General features: G+C 38.8%; 3 protein-coding genes and 1 long non-coding RNA gene across 9 annotated transcripts in view; 1 reads left to right on the forward strand and 3 right to left on the reverse strand.

The window, feature by feature from the left end:
* LOC131425756 (active breakpoint cluster region-related protein) overlaps positions 1-5,324 on the reverse strand; it is a 144,860-nt gene extending 139,536 nt beyond the window's left edge. For 4 of the 5 annotated variants that reach the window (XM_058587889.1, XM_058587895.1, XM_058587891.1 and 1 more), the window contains exon 1: positions 4,688-5,323. The gene's annotated coding sequence lies outside the window, so the exon portion shown is untranslated. Of the gene's footprint in view, positions 1-4,687 lie in introns of all 5 variants that reach the window. The other variant, XM_058587890.1, reaches the window with a different exon arrangement.
* Positions 5,325-10,536: 5,212 nt separating this feature from the next.
* Positions 10,537-11,587, forward strand: LOC131425760 (uncharacterized). The gene is made up of 2 exons (XR_009229027.1): positions 10,537-11,402; positions 11,473-11,587. It is a non-coding gene; the product is annotated as an uncharacterized LOC131425760 (long non-coding RNA).
* Positions 11,588-11,874: 287 nt separating this feature from the next.
* LOC131425755 (uncharacterized) lies at positions 11,875-18,466 on the reverse strand. Of its 2 annotated transcripts, none has more exons than XM_058587886.1 (2): positions 12,108-18,466; positions 11,875-11,989 (listed from the first exon to the last, which is right to left on the reverse strand). In XM_058587886.1, the coding sequence occupies exon 1, from the start codon at positions 18,335-18,337 to the stop codon at positions 12,164-12,166; it is 6,174 nt and encodes a 2,057-aa protein (XP_058443869.1). In that variant the 5' UTR covers positions 18,338-18,466; the 3' UTR covers positions 11,875-11,989; positions 12,108-12,163. The 2 variants fall into 2 exon arrangements, with proteins under 2 accessions (XP_058443869.1, XP_058443868.1); XM_058587885.1 differs by having other exon boundaries at positions 12,060-18,466.
* Positions 18,467-18,551: 85 nt separating this feature from the next.
* Positions 18,552-20,603, reverse strand: LOC131425758 (zinc finger protein 691-like). Its single transcript, XM_058587897.1, has 2 exons — positions 19,969-20,603; positions 18,552-19,911 (listed from the first exon to the last, which is right to left on the reverse strand). The coding sequence occupies exons 1-2, from the start codon at positions 20,485-20,487 to the stop codon at positions 19,219-19,221; spliced, it is 1,212 nt and encodes a 403-aa protein (XP_058443880.1). The 5' UTR covers positions 20,488-20,603; the 3' UTR covers positions 18,552-19,218.
* Between the last annotated feature and the right edge of the window lie 4,678 nt (positions 20,604-25,281).

Raw genomic sequence — 25,281 nt, forward strand, 5'->3', positions numbered from 1 at the left:
GGTTAATAAAGGTAAACATAGACTAATTTGAAATTATAGAACTACTACACTTTTTATCAATACCAAGACATTGATTTAATGCAGCTATTCAATTTTTTTGCACTGTTATTATTAAAGTTTCGGTGTTTCAAAATACAGCACTGAACGTCGATATACAGCACGGCGGGAGGTTGTAATAATTAAAGGTATGAAATTTCAGTTTAAGACCACTGTGCGTTATCTCTATACCACCGTCACTTCTTCGCTGTAGTGACAACTTGCCAAATCAGGCCAAAATTTTACAGGGTCATTGTGAGCTCAAATGTACGGAAGAAAACTCTTTCAGGTACTCCTGCAAGTACATTTGGGTATCCATAATCTTGTTTGTCGTAAAATCCAGGTGTTTTCGTCTGCAGCTGCAAATTCCTTGCCATATTCTAAGCAATCTGGCGAATCAATCAGCAAAATCGAATTTCACTAATCTCTTTGTAGAACTTTTGCCTGTAAAGCTTTCCACATTTTCGAACCTTACCACGTGGGATCATCGAAGCGGGTTTCCAAAATTAATTTTCAGTTCCCGGTTCCCATCGAGCAAAACTTCTTTGAAACAGGTTGTATCGTGATAAATTTTTCAGAACGGAACATTTCAGCCACCCTGTTTCATCCACCTAGTGGTGCAATGATGCCTTTCTCATATTACTCATATTTTCATAAATATTACTAAGGGATTTTTCATAGAACTTCTCATCGAATACTAAATAAAAAAAACAAGATAGTTTGTTTGGGCATAGACTGGCATAACCTTTTTTTTGCAACCTGTTTTGGACCAAATTTAAAAGATTTTTTCCGTATTTTTTGCATTTTCGCTCTAAATAATATTTTGAACACACTTCACCCAGTAACTCCGAAACCGGTAGTCGGATTCAGATGAAATACAGCAGCAACCTAAAAGTCCGTAAAGCTTTTCGGTTTAACTTAAGCGAGCATGCTATCTTTGAGAAAATAAAGTGAGCTCTGTTTTAAAGTATTTGACTACCATTTCCGGTTTTTACGGAACCGGAAACTGGAAACCGATATATCGGAAATCAAGTTTTTTTGGTAATCAACTAACAAAACACGCATCATTTGAGAATTATATGACTAGTTCAAAGGACTTTATTCATGTATATAAAAATATTTGTAAAATTGATTTTTTGTTGTCTGAAACCCTGTAATTCCGAAGCTGTATCTGTCGTACAAAGATTATAATATACAGTTCCATGGGATTGTAAGATTTTTCATTTAAATCCAAGTTCGTTACAATCGGTTCAGCCATCTCTTTGACACTTTGAGATCTCGACGAACCGATGCAAATGGTATATAACACTCTGCCCTCCGGGTCTCGGTCCCAAAGTCGGTTTCACAGTGATGGCATACGCTTTATTTAAATATTGCTAATGGATTTTTCAAAAAACTTTTCATAGATTATTGAATAAAAAAAAAGTAAGTTTGGGTATAAACTAACATAACTTTTTTAATTTGTAACCAGTTTTGAGCCAAATATTAAAGAATTTTTTTTACATTATCGTTTTGACTCGGAAGTTGGATCCGAATAAAGTTCAATAGCAACCTTTAATTTGAGCCTAAGTTTGCGAAAATCGGTTTGGGCGCCTCTGAGAAAATGAAAGAAGTTAGGTTAAAGCCAGCTCTGAATAAACGACCTGAATAAATAAATAAAATAGATGAAAGAAGTTTCGTTTTCGGAGTTTTTATTACTATTTCCGGCTATTTCCGTATTTGGAAAATAGGAATTTCAGAATTTTTATTACGTTTTTGCATCGTCGCTCTCAATGATGGTATGAAATTTTAAATACTAATCACCCTGTAATTTCGGAACAGGAAGACGAATTCGGATGAAATCCAACAGCAATCCTTTCATTTGAGCCTAAGCTGAAATGCCGTCTCTGAGAAAATGTTTCAGAGTTTTGAGCACTATTTCCGATAATCCGGAGCCGGTCGTCAAATGGTGAGATAACTAAGTCCTCACAAGTTCCTATCTCATGCCTCCCCGAGCTGACACTTAGTCAATAGAAGGGCGTCGACTGGGTGCTATCGCCTTCTGCGTTAGTAGCAGAATGAGAGGGTGCGAAATGGCTAATAAGTTAAAGCCCATCCTAAGGTGCAGTATTTATCATAGTGTATTGCAACTTATGATTCTGTTGTTTATTACATTATTTATTATATATTGAATTGAATTATATTACATTATGTTATATTTCATTATATTATATCATATTGTATTATATTATATTATATTATACTATACTATATTATATTCTATCATATTATATTATAGTATATTATATTATTTTATATTATGTTATATCACAGTTAATAGACATCCAAGTGGAACAAAAATTGTCATTTGGATATACACACTTAAATTTTTTAGCTGAGTCTCGGCAAAAAAATGCCGAGATTCGCACAGCCGAGTAATCAGCAATCATCTCGGCAAAAATAAAATTACTGAGCGTCTCGGCACCTTAAAATTTGACAAACGTCAAATATTGCCGAAATCGTCAGCATAAGATTTACTGTTTGCTCAGTGAAACGTTCACTGAATATTCGGCAATCCAATAAAACGAAAAAATGAAAAAAATAAATTACCGAATCATCAGTAATTAAAAATCTAGTCAATTAATTTTGTTTGTAATTTCTCAACATTATAAACACGCCATTCAGGATCAAAAATTCATTTTATTAATACTTAAAGGAGGCTTACAAATTTGTTGCCAGTTGTGCTGAAAGCCTCTACCTGAAAACATGTAGCATAAAAAAAGCGGCGTTTCCAGATGCGACCACCTTGAGTCGAGCTGGAAATATGAAAATAAAAATATATATTGATTTTTGGCTTACAAAAATGTTCAATATTTAATGATGCATATACGGTATTGTTACTTACTTTGATCTATTGCATTATTCCATGCATGGGATTATTTTTTCGCTTATCCTCCAAAGTTTTGTCTCGAGGACGCTTTGAGCCCCGTGTTGGGTGCTTTTCCCTTATAATCGCGAGTGCTCTGATAAAGTCGCTTTTTATAAAGCGAAACATGTCACTATATTTATTCAATATTTTTACTTGTAAGTGGTTCCACGCTTCTTCGAAGATTATCCATTTTTTCACTCGAGAATTTCATCAGAAAATAATCGCACAATGCGTAGCGAAAATGTAACGTGGCAATAAATGACAGCTGTCGTGCTGAATCTCGGCAACAGCTAGCGCATATTCCGAAATCTCGGCAAACGTCTCTGCTGATTTCGGCATATCTGTTGTTTACTGATAAATTCAGCAAGCAATTATGCCAAATTTCGGCAAAGTGAATCATTTTACCGAAATATCAGTGAATGAATTTAACGAAGTTCAGAAACATGCGTATTGATTACTGAGCAATCAGCAAATGTACGTGTTGCTGATCAGTTTCGGCATTTTATTATGCCGAGCTCAAGAAATGGTTTTAAGTGTGTACGATACTTAAATTTTAGTAATTCGCATTTAAAGAACGTCTTTCCAATAAATAAAACCACATATGAATTTTCATGCTCTAATTGTGAAGAAAACCGAAAGCTCAATTATTGGCAATGAACGACAGAAAAGGATGGATGGATGATGTCAGAGACATAACCGGATGACGTAAATACAAACAAAAAGAAATGTTTTAGTTGTAGAATGCAATCACAGCTTCGAAATTTAGGTCCATAATTTAGTTCTAGTTCCAGAGTTCACGTTCAGGATATTGGAACTGAATTTTAAAATTGTTTCTGTACCAAAGCCTGTGTCTGAATTCTCGAACTGCATTCCATGTCCTGAAGCTGAGTTCTAGAACTTCAATCTGAACTTGGATTCTGGTCAGAACATTAATATATTTTTAGTATCCAGATAGAGAATTATATTCCAGAATTCAGGTACATAATACAGTTCCAGTCCTCAGATGCCACTCCCTTCATTCAAAGATGTTAACTTAGGCAAAAAAAATCCAGCGAAAATATATATTTCTAATGATCTTCCAAATAAATTCTAGTTTTCTGTTTTGGAACAATTTTGTTATATTTTTTTTCGAAATACAACGATGCATAACATACCCAATTTTATACATTTACATACGAATTTAATTACGAAAGATTCTGCACTATAATTTTGCTATGTCACAAAACAATCATTTCATATTTAACTGATATGAAAAGTTTGTAACAAAATAAAGTCAGGATACTACATTATGATTTTGAACTTTACGATTACATGGCTAGTGCTTCGATCTTAGTAACAAAAATAATCGTTGCAAGTTAAGACTCGAACATACGACATCTGGTTGGCTACGTCAGCACCTTTTAGTCTTTGAACTACGGACGGGTTGAAATTTGAAAATTGTGAGAATATTTACTCACAATATGAAACATTTCATCAACAAGTTAAATCAACAAATTCCTGAAGTAATTTTCATTGGACTAAAGTCGGAAGTTCATTTTTTGAGTTTGAGTACATTTCGCATGAACAAAACTAAAGTAATTAAATGCAAACTAGCGTAGGTATATATAAAAAAAGTTAGGCCTGCGAGTTAAACTGTTTTTTTTTCTCGGGTCCGTCCCTTCCCAAAACAGTACAGCAGCAGTGTTTCGGCCGATTCGCGTTCGGCTTGGATCTCTCTCATTTTCATTCAATTGTTCCACTTACGAAGACAACGGCGGCGAGACGATGTCGACGGCTCCCACTTTCACGACGCAAAACAATAGCATCAACAGAATCTATGCTCCAACTCGGCCAGAATAATTAACTTGTTTCACTACCATTTTTCACCGCACTGCACAGGTGGGGCGCGAGGTGGCACGACGTTGAGTTGAACTCGCAATTCCGCAATCAATATACACTTCAACACTTTATTCATGTCACATTTGCGAGTAAATAAGAACACGAACACTGTTTTGATTGAATTGAATTCCGTGTTATGCGAAGCTAACACTTTGCTATTCTGCACAATAATTGAATTACACCTACTGACAGATCCGATGATGCATTCTAGTATCTTCAACTCCGTTAATGATGACGACGAGACTCACACAACTGGTTTTATTCTCGTTCGTTTATTGAGTGCTAATTGCGAGCTTAGCCTAACGCACAAAAACAGCAAACTGGATTACAGGTGCGCTACTTCCTTGTCACAATGCCGTAAAGTCTAAAATGATCAATCTATTTCAGAAAGTAGCCTATGATACAGAAAAACATTCTATCACAAACCGCGAGAAAGTAAACTTGAACATTGAAAAGCAGTCCATCAACCAACCACGAACGAACGACGAAGGATGACTAAAAGCTCCACAACGACGTAGGCAGCGACGACGGCGATGACGACGACGACAACGATGAAGAACTATCATCGCATCGAAAGGGCGAGAAAACCTTTTTTTTTCAACGTGCGACTGCGGCCGCAGAGAATAGCAGCCCGTACAATAACACACATACAAGCATAGATAGAGAGCAGCCGTCGCGGAAAAGCATGCATGCAAATTTGAACTCAATCGTCAATGTGTGCGTGCTGCGGGAACTCATTGAAGTCAATATAAATATAAAAATGTATAGATATATGCAACGGGCACGGTAGCGTTAATTTAGTTATGCTGAGTGCTACGTAGCGTTAGCATTAACGTTAGCTTCGATCGGAATGATGACAGATATGTGTTGTTTTTTCGCTTAAAAGCACTCAAATTATTATAGACTGGCCGAAAACTGACAGACGGTAGTAGACGAGACGTGCATATATCGCGCGTTTTGAGATAACTGATCGTCCGGAGAACCACTATTTACTTCTAGTCAGTATATTTCTGCCACGATTCAATGCTATTTTCAATATTCGATTGTAAATTCTGTTTTGTAATTCTCGGTTGATTTTTCATTAGGGCGTATAAGCAAGTGACAGTTTCTCTTTAATCACTCTTTCTTTCGATTATTGTGATGTGATTAAAAAGATTTCCTCCTGTTTGAAAGTCGAAAGTTTCGGGTATCATTTCATGCAAAGAGTTGAGAGATAAACGTGGAAACCGCTTGGTAATTAATAGAAGAGAAAGTAAACAAAGAGAAACTGTCACTTGCTTGTACGCCCTTTTGAAAAATTAATCGAGAATTCGTTTTCCGTGGCTTGATTTACCTTAATTTATTTTATCTCGTATTCGCCCTCTCGTATTCGCCCTCTTAGAAAAAACGTTCAACGGTGGTCCTTCAATGATCCAATACGTTGGATCCAATTGGCTTGGTAACATGCGTCCGCGTTTTTCGAAAAAATCAAGCGTTTGGAGCTTTAAATATTGCAACTGAATATTGAAACATAGAGAGAAGAGGTCATTGTACATAAGTAACTGTTTCTTCTCTGAAGAGAAAGTATTGTAGGATTGATGAGCAGTTTTGATTTTTTGACAATATTTTCGTCAATCCATTTTGTTGGTCGTTTAGCGTTTGTTGAACAGCATCCCACATTATCAGATCCGAATGGATTCCGAATCAATTCCGAATGGATTCCGAATCAATTCCGAATCGGCGAGAAATTTTCATTCGGAATTTCATGTGGAAATCATAATGAATTCCGAATCAATTCCAACTCCAGTGCAACAACCGATTCCGAATGAATTTCGCCTCCAACCGGTTGATTCGGAAATCAGTCGGAATTGAGTGAGAAGATGCGGACTGAATTGTCAATTTGTCTTCTTCTTCTTCTTTCCCGATTTTGCACGTTTTCGTGCTGACTTTCAGTTTATTTTTATATGAAAACATTACATAACTGATTATACACATTGAAGTCTTCATGTTTTTCGGATATACAGAAATAGTAAATAACCAGTTCTTCTTAGAATTCCAACATAAACTGTTGAAATTCGCTGGAAATTAACAAAACGGCCTACCTTAGTCAGCATCATCCATTCCTCTAGCTGGAGTGTAATGAAATGGCTTAAGTCGCCTAAATTTTACACGCCAACACATTCATAAAATGAGCGAATATTCAATGAAATTTATAATGTCACTGTCAATCAGGTTGATCGAGCAGCCAACTCAGGCGAAAATTCTAGCACTGAACCGATCGAGCACTGAAAAATCATGCAGTCGATTAAGAATTCATTACGCATTCCGTCATTTCGATAATGTGGGATATTGCACGAAATATTCGTTCAGATTGCTGGGTCGGTTTGTTGATGTTATTTCTCTTGCAAAAATAGTGTGAAAATTAGATGTTTCTTTTATACGGAAAGAAAATTTGTTGTTATTTACGTGAAGTAGAAATATTGTATAGGTATGTAGTGTTAGTTTAAAAACCCCTTCTGTATCCACCTAGTGGTGTGATAATGCATTTTTCTTCTTTCATAAAAGTCTCATGAAAATATATTTCACACTTTTATTAAATAATTACGGACACTAATTTTGACACCAATTGATTCAGATTAATTAGAGTGGTTCACAAAAGCATTCTTCAGTGTTTATGTCACACAGTCGGCATCATTTTTCCAACCATTTGTGTTGCCTTTTTGTATTAAAAGAGTGATGCTAATCTTAAAAAAAAAGCTTGTAAAAATCGGTTCAGACATCTCTGGGCAAATTGCGCAGTAGAAAAACAACGCGTTTTGTCAGTTACGTCACTTATACCATCATATCTCCGGAACCAAAAGTCACAGCCATTTGATCTTCGAACTTGATCAATGGCCTAACAATAGCTTTCAAACATGCCTAGGCTTGTTGAAATCGGCTCAGCTATCTCCGAGAAACTTGCGCGGTAAAAAACAACACGTTTTGTCGGTAACGTCATTTATACCATCATATCTCCGGAACCAAAAATCACGAAGGTTCCGTGCCCGCTTGTGAGGAACTCTGGCAACCGTCAGAAGGCTGGCTACATTCCGGCTGCTGTCAAATTTGATATTCGTCAATCCCGCATTTACGTACAAAAAACGAATCTTGAGACGAGATAAATGAGATTGAAATATGGGTATGTTTGGTAGTGAGAAAGCAATGTTATTGGCAATAAATAACATTTTCCATGATTAGTATATATGCAGAGCAATAACTTGTTGCCTTTCATATGTCTCTTTTATTGAAAAAATAAAACCAAGACGCTTAAAATGTAGAACCGATTCAAAACGGTTCTGCCAATGTTGTATGTCAAGAATCCGACAAAAAAGAACCGTTTATAACCGCTAGGCGAAATTCTATGCCGGAAACGGTTGTTGCATTGTTGCCAGACTTTTGCCGGAATTCTGGCAAAATTCCGGCAAAAATGGTTGGCAGACATAGTCTGGGGGAAATCTGTCCGCCGCGTACAAGTGGGTGTTGGCCTCCCGTTGAACGATTGATTGCACTTTCATTGGATTCACGATCCAACGTATTAGACCAACACCCGGCGAACGACCAAAATTAGGTTAAAGCCGTGTATAAATAAACGATATATATAAAAAAAATTAGACCAACGATGGACCACCGTTGAGCGTATTTTTTCTAAGAGGGTTTCGGTTAGACGATCACAAGTATTGTCAATATTCCTTGTATTGACAATAATATTGTCTCGTGTAAGGGCCGCTTATGGATTTTACAACAGTCGGGGTTGGAACTGGGTTAGTTTTGGCTTCAAGTAAAATCGACCTAAGTTTCATTATTTGAACCTTTCATAGGACGACGCTTGAATTTTACACAGACTGATTTTAATTATTTTAGAAAACTGTTATTTTTGCAGTACAGAGATAGAAAATGATTTTTCTCACACTAAAATTAACTTTTCGCATGAACAAAAGATGTAAATAATTTATAAATAACTAGCAGACTCCTGCACACTTCGTAGCGCAATAGTATTAGATTAAATGTAAATAAATCAAAACTACTTTTATGAAATTTTAATGGTTATTAAAAAAAGACAGTGGTTCCCAAAAATCGCGGACTACAGGATGGGAATAGCTGCTCTATGATGAACTATATTTTTATAGATTCTCTAATTGACGTCATAAATTTCTAACAATTACTAAATGAATATAATAAAATAACGATGTGTTCCACATCAAAAACTTTTCGCTTTTGAATTTGCTAGTCAAAATTGTTACCTCAATGACATTTGCTATTACCCTTTTAACTTTGAACTTTCTTTCTGCACCTGCTCCTGTAGTTTCTACTCTTGCTCCCCTTTGTTCTGTACCCGCAGGCGAACTTCGCACCGCTCAAAAATTATATTTGGTTGGAAATTATTTCGAGCATTCACAAAATGAGAATAATCAAACGACCTATGTTGGAGTCGGTTTCAGAAGAGCGTGATCATATTTGCTCGCGGTCAGTGAAATAGAATGGTACACGCAGAGAAATGGAGCTTGTTTAAAATAACAAATCGGTTAGTAGATTTTCAAATCCGATTCATGTTAATTTCAATCTAGAATATGATTGTTTTAAACCATTTTCTCCCTTCAACATCAACAAAGATCTCTGTTCAATGTGAATAAATATTTTGGTCTTGTCAAACGAAAAAAATAATTGTTCCAGCTGATTTTATTGTTGAAATAATTCATCAATGTATTGCGTATCAACAAGAGCAGAGTTGATTTTATTCGCAATATCTATGTTGATTCAAGTCTGCTTTATCTTTATGTTAAGAACAAAATTTATTCATTTTATCTGTTGTCTTATTTGTGTAATGATACAACAAAGTTTATTGTTCAAAAGAACCATATCAGTCCTATTTCTTATAAACCAGAGTCGTTTTTTCAATCGTGAATGAACAGAAAAGTTATTTACGCGTTTCAAAAGTAAAATTTTACCTGCTTACATATTTTTCATCGGGCTTTTCATCAATCCAAGCGTAAGTATTGATAGTTAATAATATTAGAAACTACAATAACACGCTTTCTTAACAACATATATTTGATGCATCTTCACCAGAAGGGCACCGGGAAAGGGTACCGAATCATTGAATACTATAAAAAGTAATATTGGATTGATTGTGGTATGTAGATAAATATTATAAATGTATGGAATATAAATGTAATTGAAATTCCTTACAAATATATAAATTGAAGAAAAATGTACCAACAACAAGCCTTCAAATTATTTCGAAAGAAATCATTTTACTTGTAAAAACAAAACAAAATGAATATTTTTTACAAACAAAAGCGTAAGTTGAAATACTAATCATTTCAAGTTGATATCTTATCATTTATTTCAACTGCCAAGTTTATAAATTCAAAACACTATAAATATTACCTTTATCCAAAATTAGTTCATTTTAAACTGATTTTGCAAGTTGACTTTACTATGAAATTGTTTGTCAACAAATTGACAGGAACGCACAAGTAAAATATTTGTTGGTATTAACAAAATATTTATAGAAACAAACTAATCCACTGAGATTTAGTTACATTTACAATATTTTTCTCTGCGTGTATAAGTTGTTTTATCACGCACAGGGGCCTGGGGCACCCTTATTTGTCATGTTCTGTCAAAACGAATCAACAATTGTTCTCAAGATCTCAGCAATTTTTCTAAATGGATTTCATGTTGACTGTGCACTACGAAGTAGCTTTGTGAGAAAAATATGCTCGAAGCGATGTTGAGAGAAAAATATGCCCAAGAACGACTCGAACGGGTTGATATAATTTGGATCGTGTCTGGGCCAATTAAAGACTTTTGCGCTCAAATGAACCTCAAATCTAATTACATTTCCCTCCATGCTCTCTCGCAAATGTGCAAAATGACTCTCGATGTGCCCGGGTGCCCGAAAAAGTTTTGATATTTTTGGTTACAAGTTTGACTACATCACATAAAATCCAATAAAGCTACCGCTCGTTTGGCAGCCTTGCTGAGCCGATTTTATTTCTCTCTCATGTTTCGTTACTTTACCAGGAAACAAGAGCAGAACAAAATGGTGCCACCATAGAAATCGACTTACCTTAACAAAAATAACATTCACTTCATTTTTATCGCGACAACATATATGTTTTTATGAACTAATCGCATCTAAATTAAATTATCTAGACAACGTGTAATTTATATGCAATATTTCTCGAAAACAGAAAATTATTGCATTTGATGTTCAGTGCTTCTAAATTTCATAAGATGTATACATAAATAAATCATTGATGCATGATTCGTGTCGATATCCTTTACCTATAGTAAGTGTTACGCAATCTGCGAACGCACCTCCGCTACCAACGAACCGCATACGGGACGCACGACCACTATCACAAAGCGGGTTGGTAGAGAAACGTCAAAAGGAAAAAAAAAAAAAGGAAGAGAAAGAATCAGTGAATAGCTTATTTCTAAATTACTTCTGAAAATTTCTAAATTGTGAATTTGCTTAGTGCCTAGTTTAAAATTATATTAGTAAGAGGTAAAAATTAATTGCTTAGTGCCTAGTTTAAAATTGTATTATTAAGAGGTAAAAATTAATTAGAAACCTAGATTAAAAATACTATTACTAACTAGTTTACAAACCTAACTTATCACAGGTCGGAGCATCACAGTTGGTGGTATTAGCAACTAGTTATTGCAGTTATTAGTAATTTAACTACCGTACGATACCGCTTACCGGACAGAACGAAAATCACAAGTAGACAGTAAACGTGAGTGAAGAAAACATAATTGAATTATACACTAATTACAAATAATTGATGAGTTATTGTTCATTATATACCAACAGGAAAAATTTAGCATCATTCTACAATAAACCAACATTGTCAAACAAAGTTCGGCGTAGTCAATAAAGTAGTTTAAATTTTCGGAAATTCCGTCTTGTTGCCGTCTCGGGAACAGACGGAATGATGCTAAATTTTTCCTGTTGGTATATAATGAACAATAACTCATCAATTATTTGTAATTAGTGTATAATTCAATTATGTTTTCTTCACTCACGTTTACTGTCTACTTGTGATTTTCGTTCTGTCCGGTAAGCGGTATCGTACGGTAGTTAAATTACTAATAACTGCAATAACTAGTTGCTAATACCACCAACTGTGATGCTCCGACCTGTGATAAGTTAGGTTTGTAAACTAGTTAGTAATAGTATTTTTAATCTAGGTTTCTAATTAATTTTTACCTCTTAATAATACAATTTTAAACTAGGCACTAAGCAATTAATTTTTACCTCTTACTAATATAATTTTAAACTAGGCACTAAGCAAATTCACAATTTAGAAATTTTCAGAAGTAATTTAGAAATAAGCTATTCACTGATTCTTTCTCTTCCTTTTTTTTTTTTTCCTTTTGACGTTTCTCTACCAACCCGCTTTGTGATAGTGGTCGTGCGTCCCGTATGCGGTTCGTTGGTAGCGGAGGTGCGTTCGCAGATTGCGTAACATTCCCCCCCAGTACACAGGCTCGATGTCCCTGAGTACTTTCCGATGCGCCGACGTCCAGAACCGCAAGCTTGACCGCTGGACGTTCGTAGATGTTGAATCGCGTTTGTACTGTTGCACTACGTACTTGCCCGTTCCTTTTATTTACGTCTATCACCCGTCCCAATGGCCACGAGTTTCTAGGTAAGTCCGGGTCCACGATTAGGACGACATCGCCGACCTGGATGGGTTTCACTGGATAGTGCCATTTCGTTCGTCGGCTGATTGTCGGCAGATATTCGCGTAACCACCGTTTCCAGAAGATATTCGCGTAGATCTGGGAAGCTTTCCAACTATTTTTAAGCGTGGCGAGGCTATCATCATAAGGCACCAAGGGTTTTGTGCCACCGGAAGAGCCCAATAAAAAGTGGTTGGGCGTCAGTGCTTCACTTTCGGAATCTTCGACAGGAACGTAGGTGAGGGGGCGAGAGTTTACGATGTTTTCAGCTTCTAGCAGGAAATTACGGAGAACTTCATCGGTAGGGGTTCTTGGAAGCTGCATGTTGTTCAACACCTTCTTAACGGATTGCACCATTCTCTCCCAACATCCTCCCATGTGAGGACTACTTGGAGGAAGAAAAGTCCACTTGGTATCCGGTGTTACGAATTCTTTCATGAGCTGATTCTGGTTCAGATTCTGAACCGCTTCGGTGAGTTCCCGATTGGCTCCGACAAAATTCGTCCCCCTATCGCTGTATAATTCTAAGGGAGTACCTCTTCTGGCCATGAAGTTCCGTAGGGCCATAACACAGGAACTGGTGTTTAGTGAGTGCGCGAGTTCTATGTGGATAGCGCGTATCACCAGACAGGTGATTAGCACACCCCATCTCTTCTCAGTCCGTCTACCCACAACAACTTGCATCGGTCCAAAGTAGTCGATGCCTGCGTAGGAAAATGGTCGCGTATAAGCTGCTAGGCGAGCAGGCGGAAGATCGGCCATAACAGGCGGCTGAGGTCGGGCTCTGGAGTTCTTGCAGTACTGGCATGAACGGCGAACTTTGTTGCAGATGGTCCTCAGCTTTGCAATGCGATACTTTTGACGCAGTTCGTTAACTGTAGTTTCGTGGTTGAGATGATGGTAGCGCTCGTGAACGTACTGTATGATAAGGGAGGTAACCGGATGATCCTTTGGCAACAGGATAGTATGCCCAGCGTTATCATTGATAAACTGACATCCGGCAGTACGTCCCCGCATTCGAAGCACCCCATGTGTGTCAAGGAACGGAGAAAGTTTGTAGAGCGAGCTGCTTTTGGGCAGCTGGATTATGTTCTGCCTTGTTATATCGTCAGTACACTTTAACAGTGATACTTCCTCACTGAATGCATCGAGTTGAACCTGACGATAAATGCAACATTCCGCTTCTAACAGCTCCGGTTGCTCGAGGGCTCCCGTAGATTGTGTATGCTGCTTTACCCTAGCTCGAACGTTGCGCACAAATCGTAGCACATAGGCAGTGACCCGTAGGAGTTTCCGCCAGTTGGAATATCTGACAAAGCTGATGACAGGTTCGCAAGTTGCGTGGACGTTGACCGAAGCGATTATTTCGTTCGTAGCGACGCCGTGATTTGCCGGTTGAACTGGCCAGTCCCTCTGCTGCTGCCACAAAAATGCTGGACCCTTAAACCATCGACTTGATGGAGAGAGATCAGGGATCTTCTGCCACTTTGTGCCCTCATCAGCCACATTCTCCTTTGTTGGAACCCATAGCCACTCTGACTGTTCCGTGCTTTCCAGGATTTCACCTACTCTAGCACCGACGAATTTGCTGTACTTCCTGTGATCCGAACGTAGCCAGCAGAGCACGTCCCTCGAATCGGTCCACAGGAACCGTTTCCGTACGGGAACCTTATGAGTTTCGCAAACTGAATTTGCCAGGCGGGTTCCGATCACGGCAGCTTGAAGCTCCAGCCGAGGAATCGAGACGTACTTTAGGGGAGCGACACGAGTTTTCGCCGTAACGAAGGCGCATTCAATAGATTTTTTTTCTTCGAACCGGAAATAGGCGACTGCTGCGTAGCCCTTTTCGCTGGCGTCGACAAACACGTGTAGCTGAGTATCGTTGGTTTTGCTTGAGCAGCTGGTTATCATTCGATAGCATCGCGGGATGGAGACTTGTTCCACGGTATGCAACACGCCAAGCCACGTTTTCCATTGTACGAATTGCTGATCGGTTATCGGTTCGTCCCATCCTATGCATGATCGCCAAATCTCTTGCAGAAGAACTTTGAGAAACATCATCACGTTTGCCAGGAGTCCAAGTGGATCATACACCGACATTAGGACTCGAAGTACTTCCCTTTTCGTAGGAACTTGCTCCCCGAATAGCAGTCTCTGCTCGCATCGCTTAGGTATCTTGAATGTGAAGGTATCGTTGGTTGTATCCCACCACATTCCCAGGACTTTCTCGGTTGCTAGCTCTCCGGTTTTGTTTAGATCCTTTTGTTCAATCCTCTGCTCACCCATGGCATCTAGCACCTTCTTCGAATTGGACAACCATCCTCGGATCTCGAAGCCACCCTTCGCGTGTATGTTTCGTACATCCTGCGCAAGTTTCACCGCTTCATCTTCAGTTTCGACGCTGTACAGCATATCATCGACATACGTCCCTTCGCCTATCGCCTCGACTGCTTCCGGATATTCATCTTTGAATCGTTCTGCGTTAAGGTTCTTGACATACTGTGCGCTGCTTGGCGAGCAGCTTGCACCAAATGTCATTACCTCCATCACGTAGGTCGATGGAACACTCCCGGATACACCATCATTCCACAGGAAGCGCTGGCAATGCTGATCGTTGGGGTTGATCCGTACTTGGTGGAACATCTCCCGTATGTCTCCCGAGACTGCAGTACGATGTTCGCGAAACCGCTGCAGAACTTGTTGAAGAGGTGTAACTTGGTCGGGACCTTTGAGCAGAAACGAATTGAGGGAGAGGTTCCCTACTTTCGCGGCAGCGTCCCAAACTATTCGCAGCTTACCAGGTTTGTTAGGGTTTACTACCGGAAAGATCGGAAGGTACCACGAGCGCCCCTTGTGTACTGCTTCCTCCTCTGTCGTTAGCATTCGGATATATCCCTTTGTCCGATAATCGAGAATTTTCTCCTGCAGGGCTTTCGCGAGCTGTGGTTCTCGAGCCATTCGTTTGCTCAAACATTCGTGCCGTCTTAAGGCCATGGCTTTGCTTTCTGGAAGCCGGACTTCGTCGTATCGCCATAGTAGACCGGTTTCATACCTTCCGTTCTTGAACAATGTCTTGGTCTGCAACAGCTGAATCGCACGTTCATCGTCCTTCGACATCAGTGGCTTCCCGGTGAGTTGAATACCGAGACCGTCAATTGAAAAGTAGTTCTTGACGGCTGAGTGTAACCCATCGCATTGGCAGATATGGTAACTGTATGAAACGTCCGTCGGTTTTGGTCGTCCAGACATCGAGCACGGACCGTAGACTACCCATCCTAGTCGGGTCAACACCGCCGTTGGCTGATTTTCGCTACCTTCTCTAGAGTCGAGTGGATACTCTAGTCTGGAGTTGTCAACTCCTAGCAGAATTCGAGGTTTCACATCGGCGTACGACTCAATTGGAATATCTGAGAGATATCCGAAATGCTCGGCTAACTCTGTTGCTGACATTGACTGTGATGGAAGATCCAGACTTCGCACGGTATGTACATCTTGAAGATTGAAGCGTAATCCTGGAGTTCGTTCACCGGTAACCTCCACCGAAAATACTACCGAATCATCTTCATATCTTCCTTGTCCGCCAGTCCACGAAATACACAGCGGAGCTCTTTCACCGTCAAGGTTTAGTTCCTCCCATAGGCTATGCTCCATAAGTGTAGAAGTCGATCCCGCATCGAGGAAGGCGTAGGTAGAAATCGAGCTCCCTTTTCCGTGAACTGTAACGCTAATATACTTCAAAAACGTGCGTTCCAGTGAACTGTGGTGCGCATTAATCGAAGCAGCTTGTGTAGAATGGCTAATTGACGGCTTATTATGTTTGCTGTCGTTATGCAACAGCCGGTGATGTAGAAAGGCACATCCCTGAACACCGCAGGGAACTTTCCTTTCGCAGGTTTTGAAGTGCTTGTTCAAACACTTGCGACAAACCTTCTTCACGTTCACTAACGCCCATCGTGCACTTGGAGACATCTTGAGAAAACTGCCGCACTTGTCGAGAGAACTGCACTCGTTTCCGCAAGCCAAACATCCTTTGCGATCTACTTGATCCGACGAATGCGTTGTATGCGTGTGAAGATATACTTCTTCCTTTCGCACCCTCCGCTCCGTTTTCTGCTCAGCTTTCTGTGGCTTGGTCCATACAGTGGGCCTTATCACCTGACTCAGGGTTTCTACCATCTCACCCAGCCATTCATTGAACTCTAACAGAGTAGCAGTTCTAATCTCCTTCCGATAGAAGGCCCATTTCATTTTCAATGCCGACGGCAGACTGTCAACAAGCTCCTGAAGAAGTGCGACATTATATAACCGTTCATCCATCTGGCACACCTGGATAGTTGCGCACAGGTTCTGAACTGCAACACCGAAGTCGACAATCGTCTCCATCTTATCTGCTTTCGGCGGTGGCATCATGCGAATCCGCCGAACCATGGTCTCTACTATCAATTCTGGATTCCCGAAGAGAGTTTTCAGCCTGTTCATGATCACTGGAACGTTATCGGGATGCAGCAGTAGGCTTTTGACAGTGCAGAGTGCCTTGTCTTGCAGACTTCTTTCCAGCCGATCGAGCAGCTCATCATTCCGAAAGGCGCACATTCTGGAAGTTCGCTCGTAGGCTGCAATGAATCTAGGCCAATCTTCCGGATCTCCTCCGAACTTTGGCAAGTCCTTTACCGTTTGTCTGGCCGCTAGGTGGCCGCTGTTAAGCGGTAACTGATCGTTGCTTAGTTGCCGTTGTGCCTGTGGACGATAGATGGCCGGATTTGGCCGCGAAGCCGACGTAGCCACTCGGGGTTGTGCGATGTTTCTGCTATCTGGAACGTAGCTCTCGCCCTCTTGTTGCGATGCGATATACGGAAACGGGAAGTGACCAGCTCCAAACCGTATATTAGATGGCCTGATTGGACCCCAATCGCCATGAAGATTGATCGGCTTTGTAGGTGCCACCGATTTCCGTAGAAGTTCGCTGTAAACCGGCAGTGGAGTATCCTGGTTCGATTTTCCAAGATTCTTTCCGATATTGTCGGTCGTCTCTATCCATTCGCTGATTTTACTGAAACTCGCGGCTGATTCCGACTCGGAGTCACTAGTCTCCAACATCTCGCGTTCCAATTCCAGCCGCTCTTCTAGCTGCTTTTTCTCCAACGCTTGTCTCGCCGCCAGGGCCTTCAGTTGCAATTCTCGTCGCTTCGTAGAATGCTTTGACGACTTTGAGCATGCTTTCTCACTTTCGTTGTTGACGGTAGAGTTCGCCAACGGTTTCGCACGACCTTGTCTCGTCGACTCGACATTATCCATACACTGGACTTGCTGCTGTTGCTTCGGAATAGCACCAAGCGATATTTGAGGTACTCCCGTTGCCATTTCTGACGGCAAATTCTGCTGTTGCAACTGCAACTTCCCTATCTGCGACTGATCGAACTGCTCATGCATCCGCTGCTGCAGCTCCGGCTGCTTCTGCCGCTGTGCATGCTCCTGCTGTTCCTCTATCTGCCTTGGGGGATTCTGTTGCCCTTGTTGCCACTGCTTCATTCGCTGTTCAAAATGTTCGAACTGCTCTCTCAATATACGCTGCTGCTTCTCCAGAGATTTCCTCATGCATCTATTACAGCTCCAGTCACGATCCCCGATATGGTCGTCTACGTCTACACAATCATAGTGAAACCACACGTCACATTCGTCACACTGCACCATTCGACTAGTATCGACACGGCGACACGCTCCACAACTCGCCCCCTCCCCACCAGGAGAATTATCATCATTCTGGGGACGTTTCCCAGCACTCGCTACGCTACCACTTGACATTCCGAAATTAAACGAAAAATTTAATCTGTTCCCGAGACGGCAACAAGACGGAATTTCCGAAAATTTAAACTACTTTATTGACTACGCCGAACTTTGTTTGACAATGTTGGTTTATTGTAGAATGATGCTAAATTTTTCCTGTTGGTATATAATGAACAATAACTCATCAATTATTTGTAATTAGTGTATAATTCAATTATGTTTTCTTCACTCACGTTTACTGTCTACTTGTGATTTTCGTTCTGTCCGGTAAGCGGTATCGTACGGTAGTTAAATTACTAATAACTGCAATAACTAGTTGCTAATACCACCAACTGTGATGCTCCGACCTGTGATAAGTTAGGTTTGTAAACTAGTTAGTAATAGTATTTTTAATCTAGGTTTCTAATTAATTTTTACCTCTTAATAATACAATTTTAAACTAGGCACTAAGCAATTAATTTTTACCTCTTACTAATATAATTTTAAACTAGGCACTAAGCAAATTCACAATTTAGAAATTTTCAGAAGTAATTTAGAAATAAGCTATTCACTGATTCTTTCTCTTCCTTTTTTTTTTTTTCCTTTTGACGTTTCTCTACCAACCCGCTTTGTGATAGTGGTCGTGCGTCCCGTATGCGGTTCGTTGGTAGCGGAGGTGCGTTCGCAGATTGCGTAACAGTAAGAGAAAACATCAAACGTCATACATCGACACTTTTCATTTTATCTCAAAGCATAGGATACTGGTTCTAATATATCACCCAGAAATCTACAATCAACATGGATTTCCAATAAAAAAAATGTAATTCAGGTCTTTATCTACAGCAGGGTTTTAATACTCAATCGATTTACTTTAAACTTAACAGCTACGAAGTACTATTATGTTATAATAAAACTCCTAATCAGTCACCAAGTAAGAAGCTTAAAGTTTCCAAACCGGAAGGTGGCTCTTCACTAGCGCTCAATAAGCATAGACCCTTGGGAGTGGTATCAGATGTAGTCGGTTTGCTTTTGGTTTTTCCTCTGCTGGCAGCGGATCCGGTCGATTTCTTGCCTTTTTTCGTCTTTAAACTATGCTTTTTTGCTAGCGAAGCCGCCGAGTCCGAACCACTACTTCCCGACAGAGATCCCAGCGCCTTGTCGATTGCTGTTGGAACCCTTCGGAAATCGAAGTCCTGGTCTACCCGGGCTACAATATTTAACCGGTGTTCTTCGCTTGTGCAATAGAGGTCTTCCGGTTTGTGATGAATGTTGTGTGCATCAAATGCTTTCTTTGTATAGAATACTGAATCGCATGTACTACATTTCAGTAGATCCTCTGGAACCGCACAACGCTCTTCGTACGAGTGATGATCTTCAATATGCTTCAGTAGATTGAATTTCAACATGTATTCAGAGCCGCACAGATGACAGTAGTAAATCGAAATTATCTCTCCGGCTTGATTCAATCGTACCTTTTTCGAGGGCGCCGGTACAAATGGATGATTCATCATACGTTGCTCCAAGTTATGAGCTGTTTTGACGTGCAATTCCAAGGCGGAATGTGAAATGAAGGCTGTTCCACAGAAGCCACAGATAAAGTCTAACCGAGGCACCTACCAAGATCAACAATTAAAAATGAGGTTCTTTGAATTGTAAATTTAAACCCTAACCATTATTTTGCTGTCATCTTTATGCTCCAGACTTTGATGCTGATCAAGTGCTACCTTCAAGGGAAATAATCGTCCACATAGAGCACAAAAGTAGTTCTTGCTCTCATAATTATGCTTGCGATATTTGTGTTCTATTGCCTTCGACATCGAAGTGAATGTTTCCGGGCACCATTCGCATTCAATCAATGATATAATCGTTTCATGGCTAGCACGTCCTGGATGGTCAGGATTTTTACTGAGTTTTGACTCGGCTCCATGTTTCAGAAAATGTATCCTAAGCTGTTCGTGGTTGTTGAAGGTAGTTTTACAAAATGTACAGGTAAAGGTTTTTTCTTGTTTCGCTGCAGGCGGTGATTTGATAGGACCTTTTAGTTTGATTTTTTTGAGAATCTTTTTCTCTCCGTTTTGCTCCAAAACGATAGACTTCGATGATGACGGAATTGGAGATCGATCGGCGTTGGAGCTTTTAGCACTACTTGGAAGTTTATTTGTTGAACATTTTTCATCCGATTTTGGCATTCTGATCAATTTAAAAATACATTGATTGACTATTGATTTACTTTTAAATGTAAGTAAACACAAAACTTTAGTTAGTAAATTTATATAGAAAAATTGTACACAAAATACTTCATCGATTTTTTTTAAACGATTTGTTTATATTTGTACAAGATGACAACAGTCACACGCTACGACAACATTGTACAAGTTAGAGTATATTACTCAATAAACGAGTTAAGTTAATTTTTTGTTAAAGTAATCTATTTTGTTGAGTCTTAGACGTGAATAGTGTGCACAGACGTGAAGTTAAATTTTTAAATGTATGCAGGCCGGTTTCAGAAATTATGTGCATAGATTAGTGATATTTCGATGGTTATTTTTTATTGAGCAGCATCAGTCGATAATATTTTTAAGCTCCGAATCATTTTTAATTTTTGTTAAAATTTGACAGTCGAACTGTTATTTTTTTATCGAGAAGTTCAATTTAACCAAAACTGCGGCCCATTTCAAAGTTTGACGGATGGAAGGTTAATTTGTTTTATTTTGCACTGAAAATAAAGTGATATGAAAAGGTGTTATAAGTGCAATACATAAAACGTAAGAACTTCGAAGGGAGCTTCCCACATTATCGAAATGACGGAATGCGTAATGAATTCTTACTCGACTGCATAATTTTTCAGTGCTCGATCGGTTCAGTGCTAGAATTTTCGCCTGAGTTGGCTGCTCGATCAACCTGATTGACAGTGACATTATAAATGTCATTGAATATTCGCTCATTTTATGAATGTGTTAGTGTAAAATTTAGGCGACTTAAGCCATTTCATTACACTCCAGCTAGAGGAATGGATGATGCTGACTAAGGTAGGCCGTTTTGTTAATTTCAAGCGAATTTCAACAGTTTATGTTGGAATTCAAAGGAGAACTGGTTATTTACCAATTCTGTATATCCGAAAAAACATGAAGATTTCAATGTGTATAATCAGTTATGTAATGTTTTCATTTAAAAATAAACTGAAAGTCAGCACGAACCCACATTATCGAAATGACGGAATGCGTAATGAATTCTTACTCGACTGCATGATTTTTCAGTGCTCGATCGGTTCAGTGCTAGAATTTTCGCCTGAGTTGGCAGCTCGATCAACCTGATTGACAGTGACGATATAAATGTCATTGAATATTCGCTCATTTTATGAATGTGTTAGTGTGAAATTTAAGCGACTTAAGCCATTTCACTACACTCCAGCTAGAGGAATGGATGATGCTGACTAAGGTAGGCCGTTTTGTTAATTTCCAGCGAATTTCAATAGTTTATATTGGGATTCTAAGAAGAACTGGTTATTTACTAGTTCTGTATATCCGAAAAACATGAAGTTTTAAATTTGTATATTCAGTTATATAATGTTTTCGTTTAAAAATAAACTGAAAATCAGCACGAAAACGTGCAAAATCAGGAAAGAAGAAGAAGAAGACGAATTGACAATTCAGTCCGCATCTTCTCACTCAATTCCGAATGATTTCCGATTCAACCGGTTGTAGGCGAACCGGTTCATTCGGAATCGGTTGTTGCACTGGAGTTGGAATTGATTCGGAATTCATTATGATTTCCACATGAAATTCCGAATGAAAATTTCTCGCCGATTCGGAATTGATTCGGAATCCATTCGGGATCCATTCGGATCTGATAATGTGGGAAAACGTGCAAAATCGGGAAAGAAGAAGAAGAAGACAAATTGACAATTCAGTCCGCATCTTCTCACTCAATTCCGACTGATTTCCGAATCAACCGGTTGTAGGCGAAATTCATTCGGAATCGGTTGTTGCACTGGAGTTGGAATTGATTCGGAATTCATTATGATTTCCACATGAAATTCCGAATGAAAATTTCTCGCCGATGCGGAATTGATTCGGAATCCATTCGGATCTGATAATGTGGGTTCCCACATTATAGAAATGACGGAATGCGTAATGAATTCTTACTCGACTGCATGATTTTTCAGTGCTCGATCGGTTCAGTGCTAGAATTTTCGCCTGAATTGGCAGCTCGATCAACCTGATTGACAGTGACATTATAAATGTCATTGAATATTCGCTCATTTTATGAATGTGTTAGTGTGAAATTTAAGCGACTTAAGCCATTTCACTACACTCCAGTTAGAGGAATGGATGATGCTGACTAAAGTAGGCCGTTTTGTTAATTTCCAGCGAATTTCAATAATTTATATTGGGATTCTAAGAAGAACTGGTTATTTACTAGTTCTGTATATCCGAAAAACATGAAGTTTTAAATTTGTATATTCAGTTATATAATGTTTTCGTTTAAAAATAAACTGAAAAACACTAAAATCAGGAAAGAAGAAGACGAATTGACAATTCAGTCCGCATCTTCTCACTCAATTCCGAATGATTTCCGAATCAACCGGTTGTAGGCGAACCGGTTCATTCGGAATCGGTTGTTGCACTGGAGTTGGAATTGATTCGGAATTCATTATGATTTCCACATGAAATTCCGAATGAAAATTTCTCGCCGATTCGGAATTGATTCGGAATCCATTCGGATCTGATAATGTGGGTTACTGCGTTTGACCACAGACTAACAGACAGGACACTCAAATTAGATTCTTCAATCATTTTAACAGTCATTTCGAATATTCCATTATTTGGGACAGTACTCACATGTGTCATGATGGCGCCACGTTACCCTATCAAAAACATCCTGTCTACACAGAAAAAAATAAATTGTGATATCACATCAAAATCGCTGCACATCATTGTTTAAGTAGATTGTTGTAATATAGCACATCTATACACCTTATTGAAACGACGTATGAGTATTGACGTGATTAAGGAGATGTACTGTACTTATTGTAATGTAGCACGACGTGATAAAAAATTGCGTGACGGCAATCGATGTGACCACAAACAATGTGATTTAAAACAACGTAATTGCAAACGATTTATTTCGTGAATATAGGTATTATTATGAACTTATAGGTAACTGAACAAAAACATAAAATGTGGGATTTTATATGAAAACAAAACATATAAGGTAGGATAAAGTAATTTTTATTCCCATTGGTTGAAAATCGTTTCGTTTGAAATCGAAAATAACTCCGTTTCGAACTTTATTGCTATCAACTGCAGTGGGTTGGGAGCTTAGCTACAAGCGTAACTTGCATTCTTTTAAATACATTACTAATGCCGTTTTTCATTAAAAAGTACTGGTGGCGTAGATTGCTCTGGTTTTGCATTTTCGAGCATAAATGCAATATTCTGATGGTGTTTCATTGCCATTTGATTGATTGAAAGAAAAAACATCGAGCTCTGATACCGGCACTGGAAATAGAGGTTATATTAGGAAAAATTAGTATGAATAATTTTCTGAACATTAAATCCGTGCCAATAATAGCGTTAATGATATTCCTCATTACAAAATATTTCATATTACTTACCCAGAAAACGGAAAAATCTTGCAAGTTTTCTCTGAACTTACGAACTTAGCTCTTAGCTCACGAATGGCCAACAAAGTTTTACACAAACAGCATTGCACTGGGGAGAAAACACTTTAATTTATTAATGCGCGCAATAGTGTAATATCACACAATTTTTAGGTGAAGTATTGATGTGCATTAATTTCAACGTGTTTATAAATCTAATAGTGTAATAACACGCATTTCATAGGACAGAATTTTACACGAACAGAATTATATCGACGTTCTCATGCTTAATATTACATTATTTGATGAGAATTGTTTACTCTATAACTTCGATTGCAATATTATGTCGATTTGCACACAAGATTCAAACAATTTGATGTTTATAAATTCAGTACGTTGTTTTGTTGTAATAATAGAAGATTGGGGTATTATCACTTATGAAAAAATGCAATATTGTCTCCAATTAACGAGTACGTCTTTATTTCAAGCACATTAGTAAAAATTACATCGAGGATTATTACAACTTTTTTTGCTGTGTATCATCTAGACTGTGTTTATTTTTTTCATTTACCAACAGAGTTGCCATTCATACAGAATTACCTGTAATGTATTGATTTGTATACGTCCATGCGAATTTCATGCAGGATACAAATTTAATACATATTGCCAAATTATATACATAATTGTGCCTAGAGTGCCTATAACCAGAGTGACGACATCTCATCCGTAATTTTGGCAACAATTCAAAACATTCCATTAGCTTTACATTGAATTGACAGGTCGTTTGCTCGTTTGGAACTGGGAGCTGTCGCCACTCTGATTATAGTCACTTTAATTGTGCCTACTTCTCATCCTCCAACGCAACACAAAATCGAACCCGTTTTTTTACAATATTTACTTGCTTCTGGTCTGCCGCCACTTAATTTCGGGTGAAAACTACCAACACAATAAAAAATAGTCTAGATGAACAACGTTGAGTCAAATAAATGGTTACCTTTCAACATCGCGAAATAGTTAAATATATTATCAACGTAATCCAATAATTTATTGTGACGGTTCAATTTAAAATATTTTGATGAAATCAGACATCCCTGCAAGTAGCTGATCGGTGTTGACAAACGAGGGGAAACCAACTAGTAAAAAAACTTTTACATAACACAAGGGGTGTACAGATAGTAAATAGTTCGCGCAGTACAATATAGGTGGAACTAGTGCATCACGAAAAATTATTTTTATAAGAATTTACTCATACTGTAATGTCTGTTAGTCTGTGTTACTTGGGTAACAAAGCATGCTACCCAGTTTTACCGATCAACTCAAAGTTTGAGTACACTCAAATAAAAATTCACGTTCGATTCACTTGAAAAATCACGTAAAATGG

This window comes from Malaya genurostris, chromosome 1, assembly GCF_030247185.1.
Source record: "Malaya genurostris strain Urasoe2022 chromosome 1, Malgen_1.1, whole genome shotgun sequence".
Classification (NCBI taxonomy): Eukaryota; Metazoa; Arthropoda; class Insecta; order Diptera; family Culicidae; genus Malaya; species Malaya genurostris.

Excerpts from the sequence above, each read along its gene's own strand:
- LOC131425755 (XM_058587886.1), bottom strand. The coding sequence starts at position 18,337 with ATGTCAAGTGGTAGCGTAGCGAGTGCTGGGAAACGTCCCCAGAATGAT.
- LOC131425758 (XM_058587897.1), bottom strand. The coding sequence starts at position 20,487 with ATGCCAAAATCGGATGAAAAATGTTCAACAAATAAACTTCCAAGTAGT. Across the intron at positions 19,912-19,968 it reads AAGATGACAGCAAAATAATG|GTGCCTCGGTTAGACTTTAT; the intron begins GTTAGGGTTTAA and ends TGATCTTGGTAG.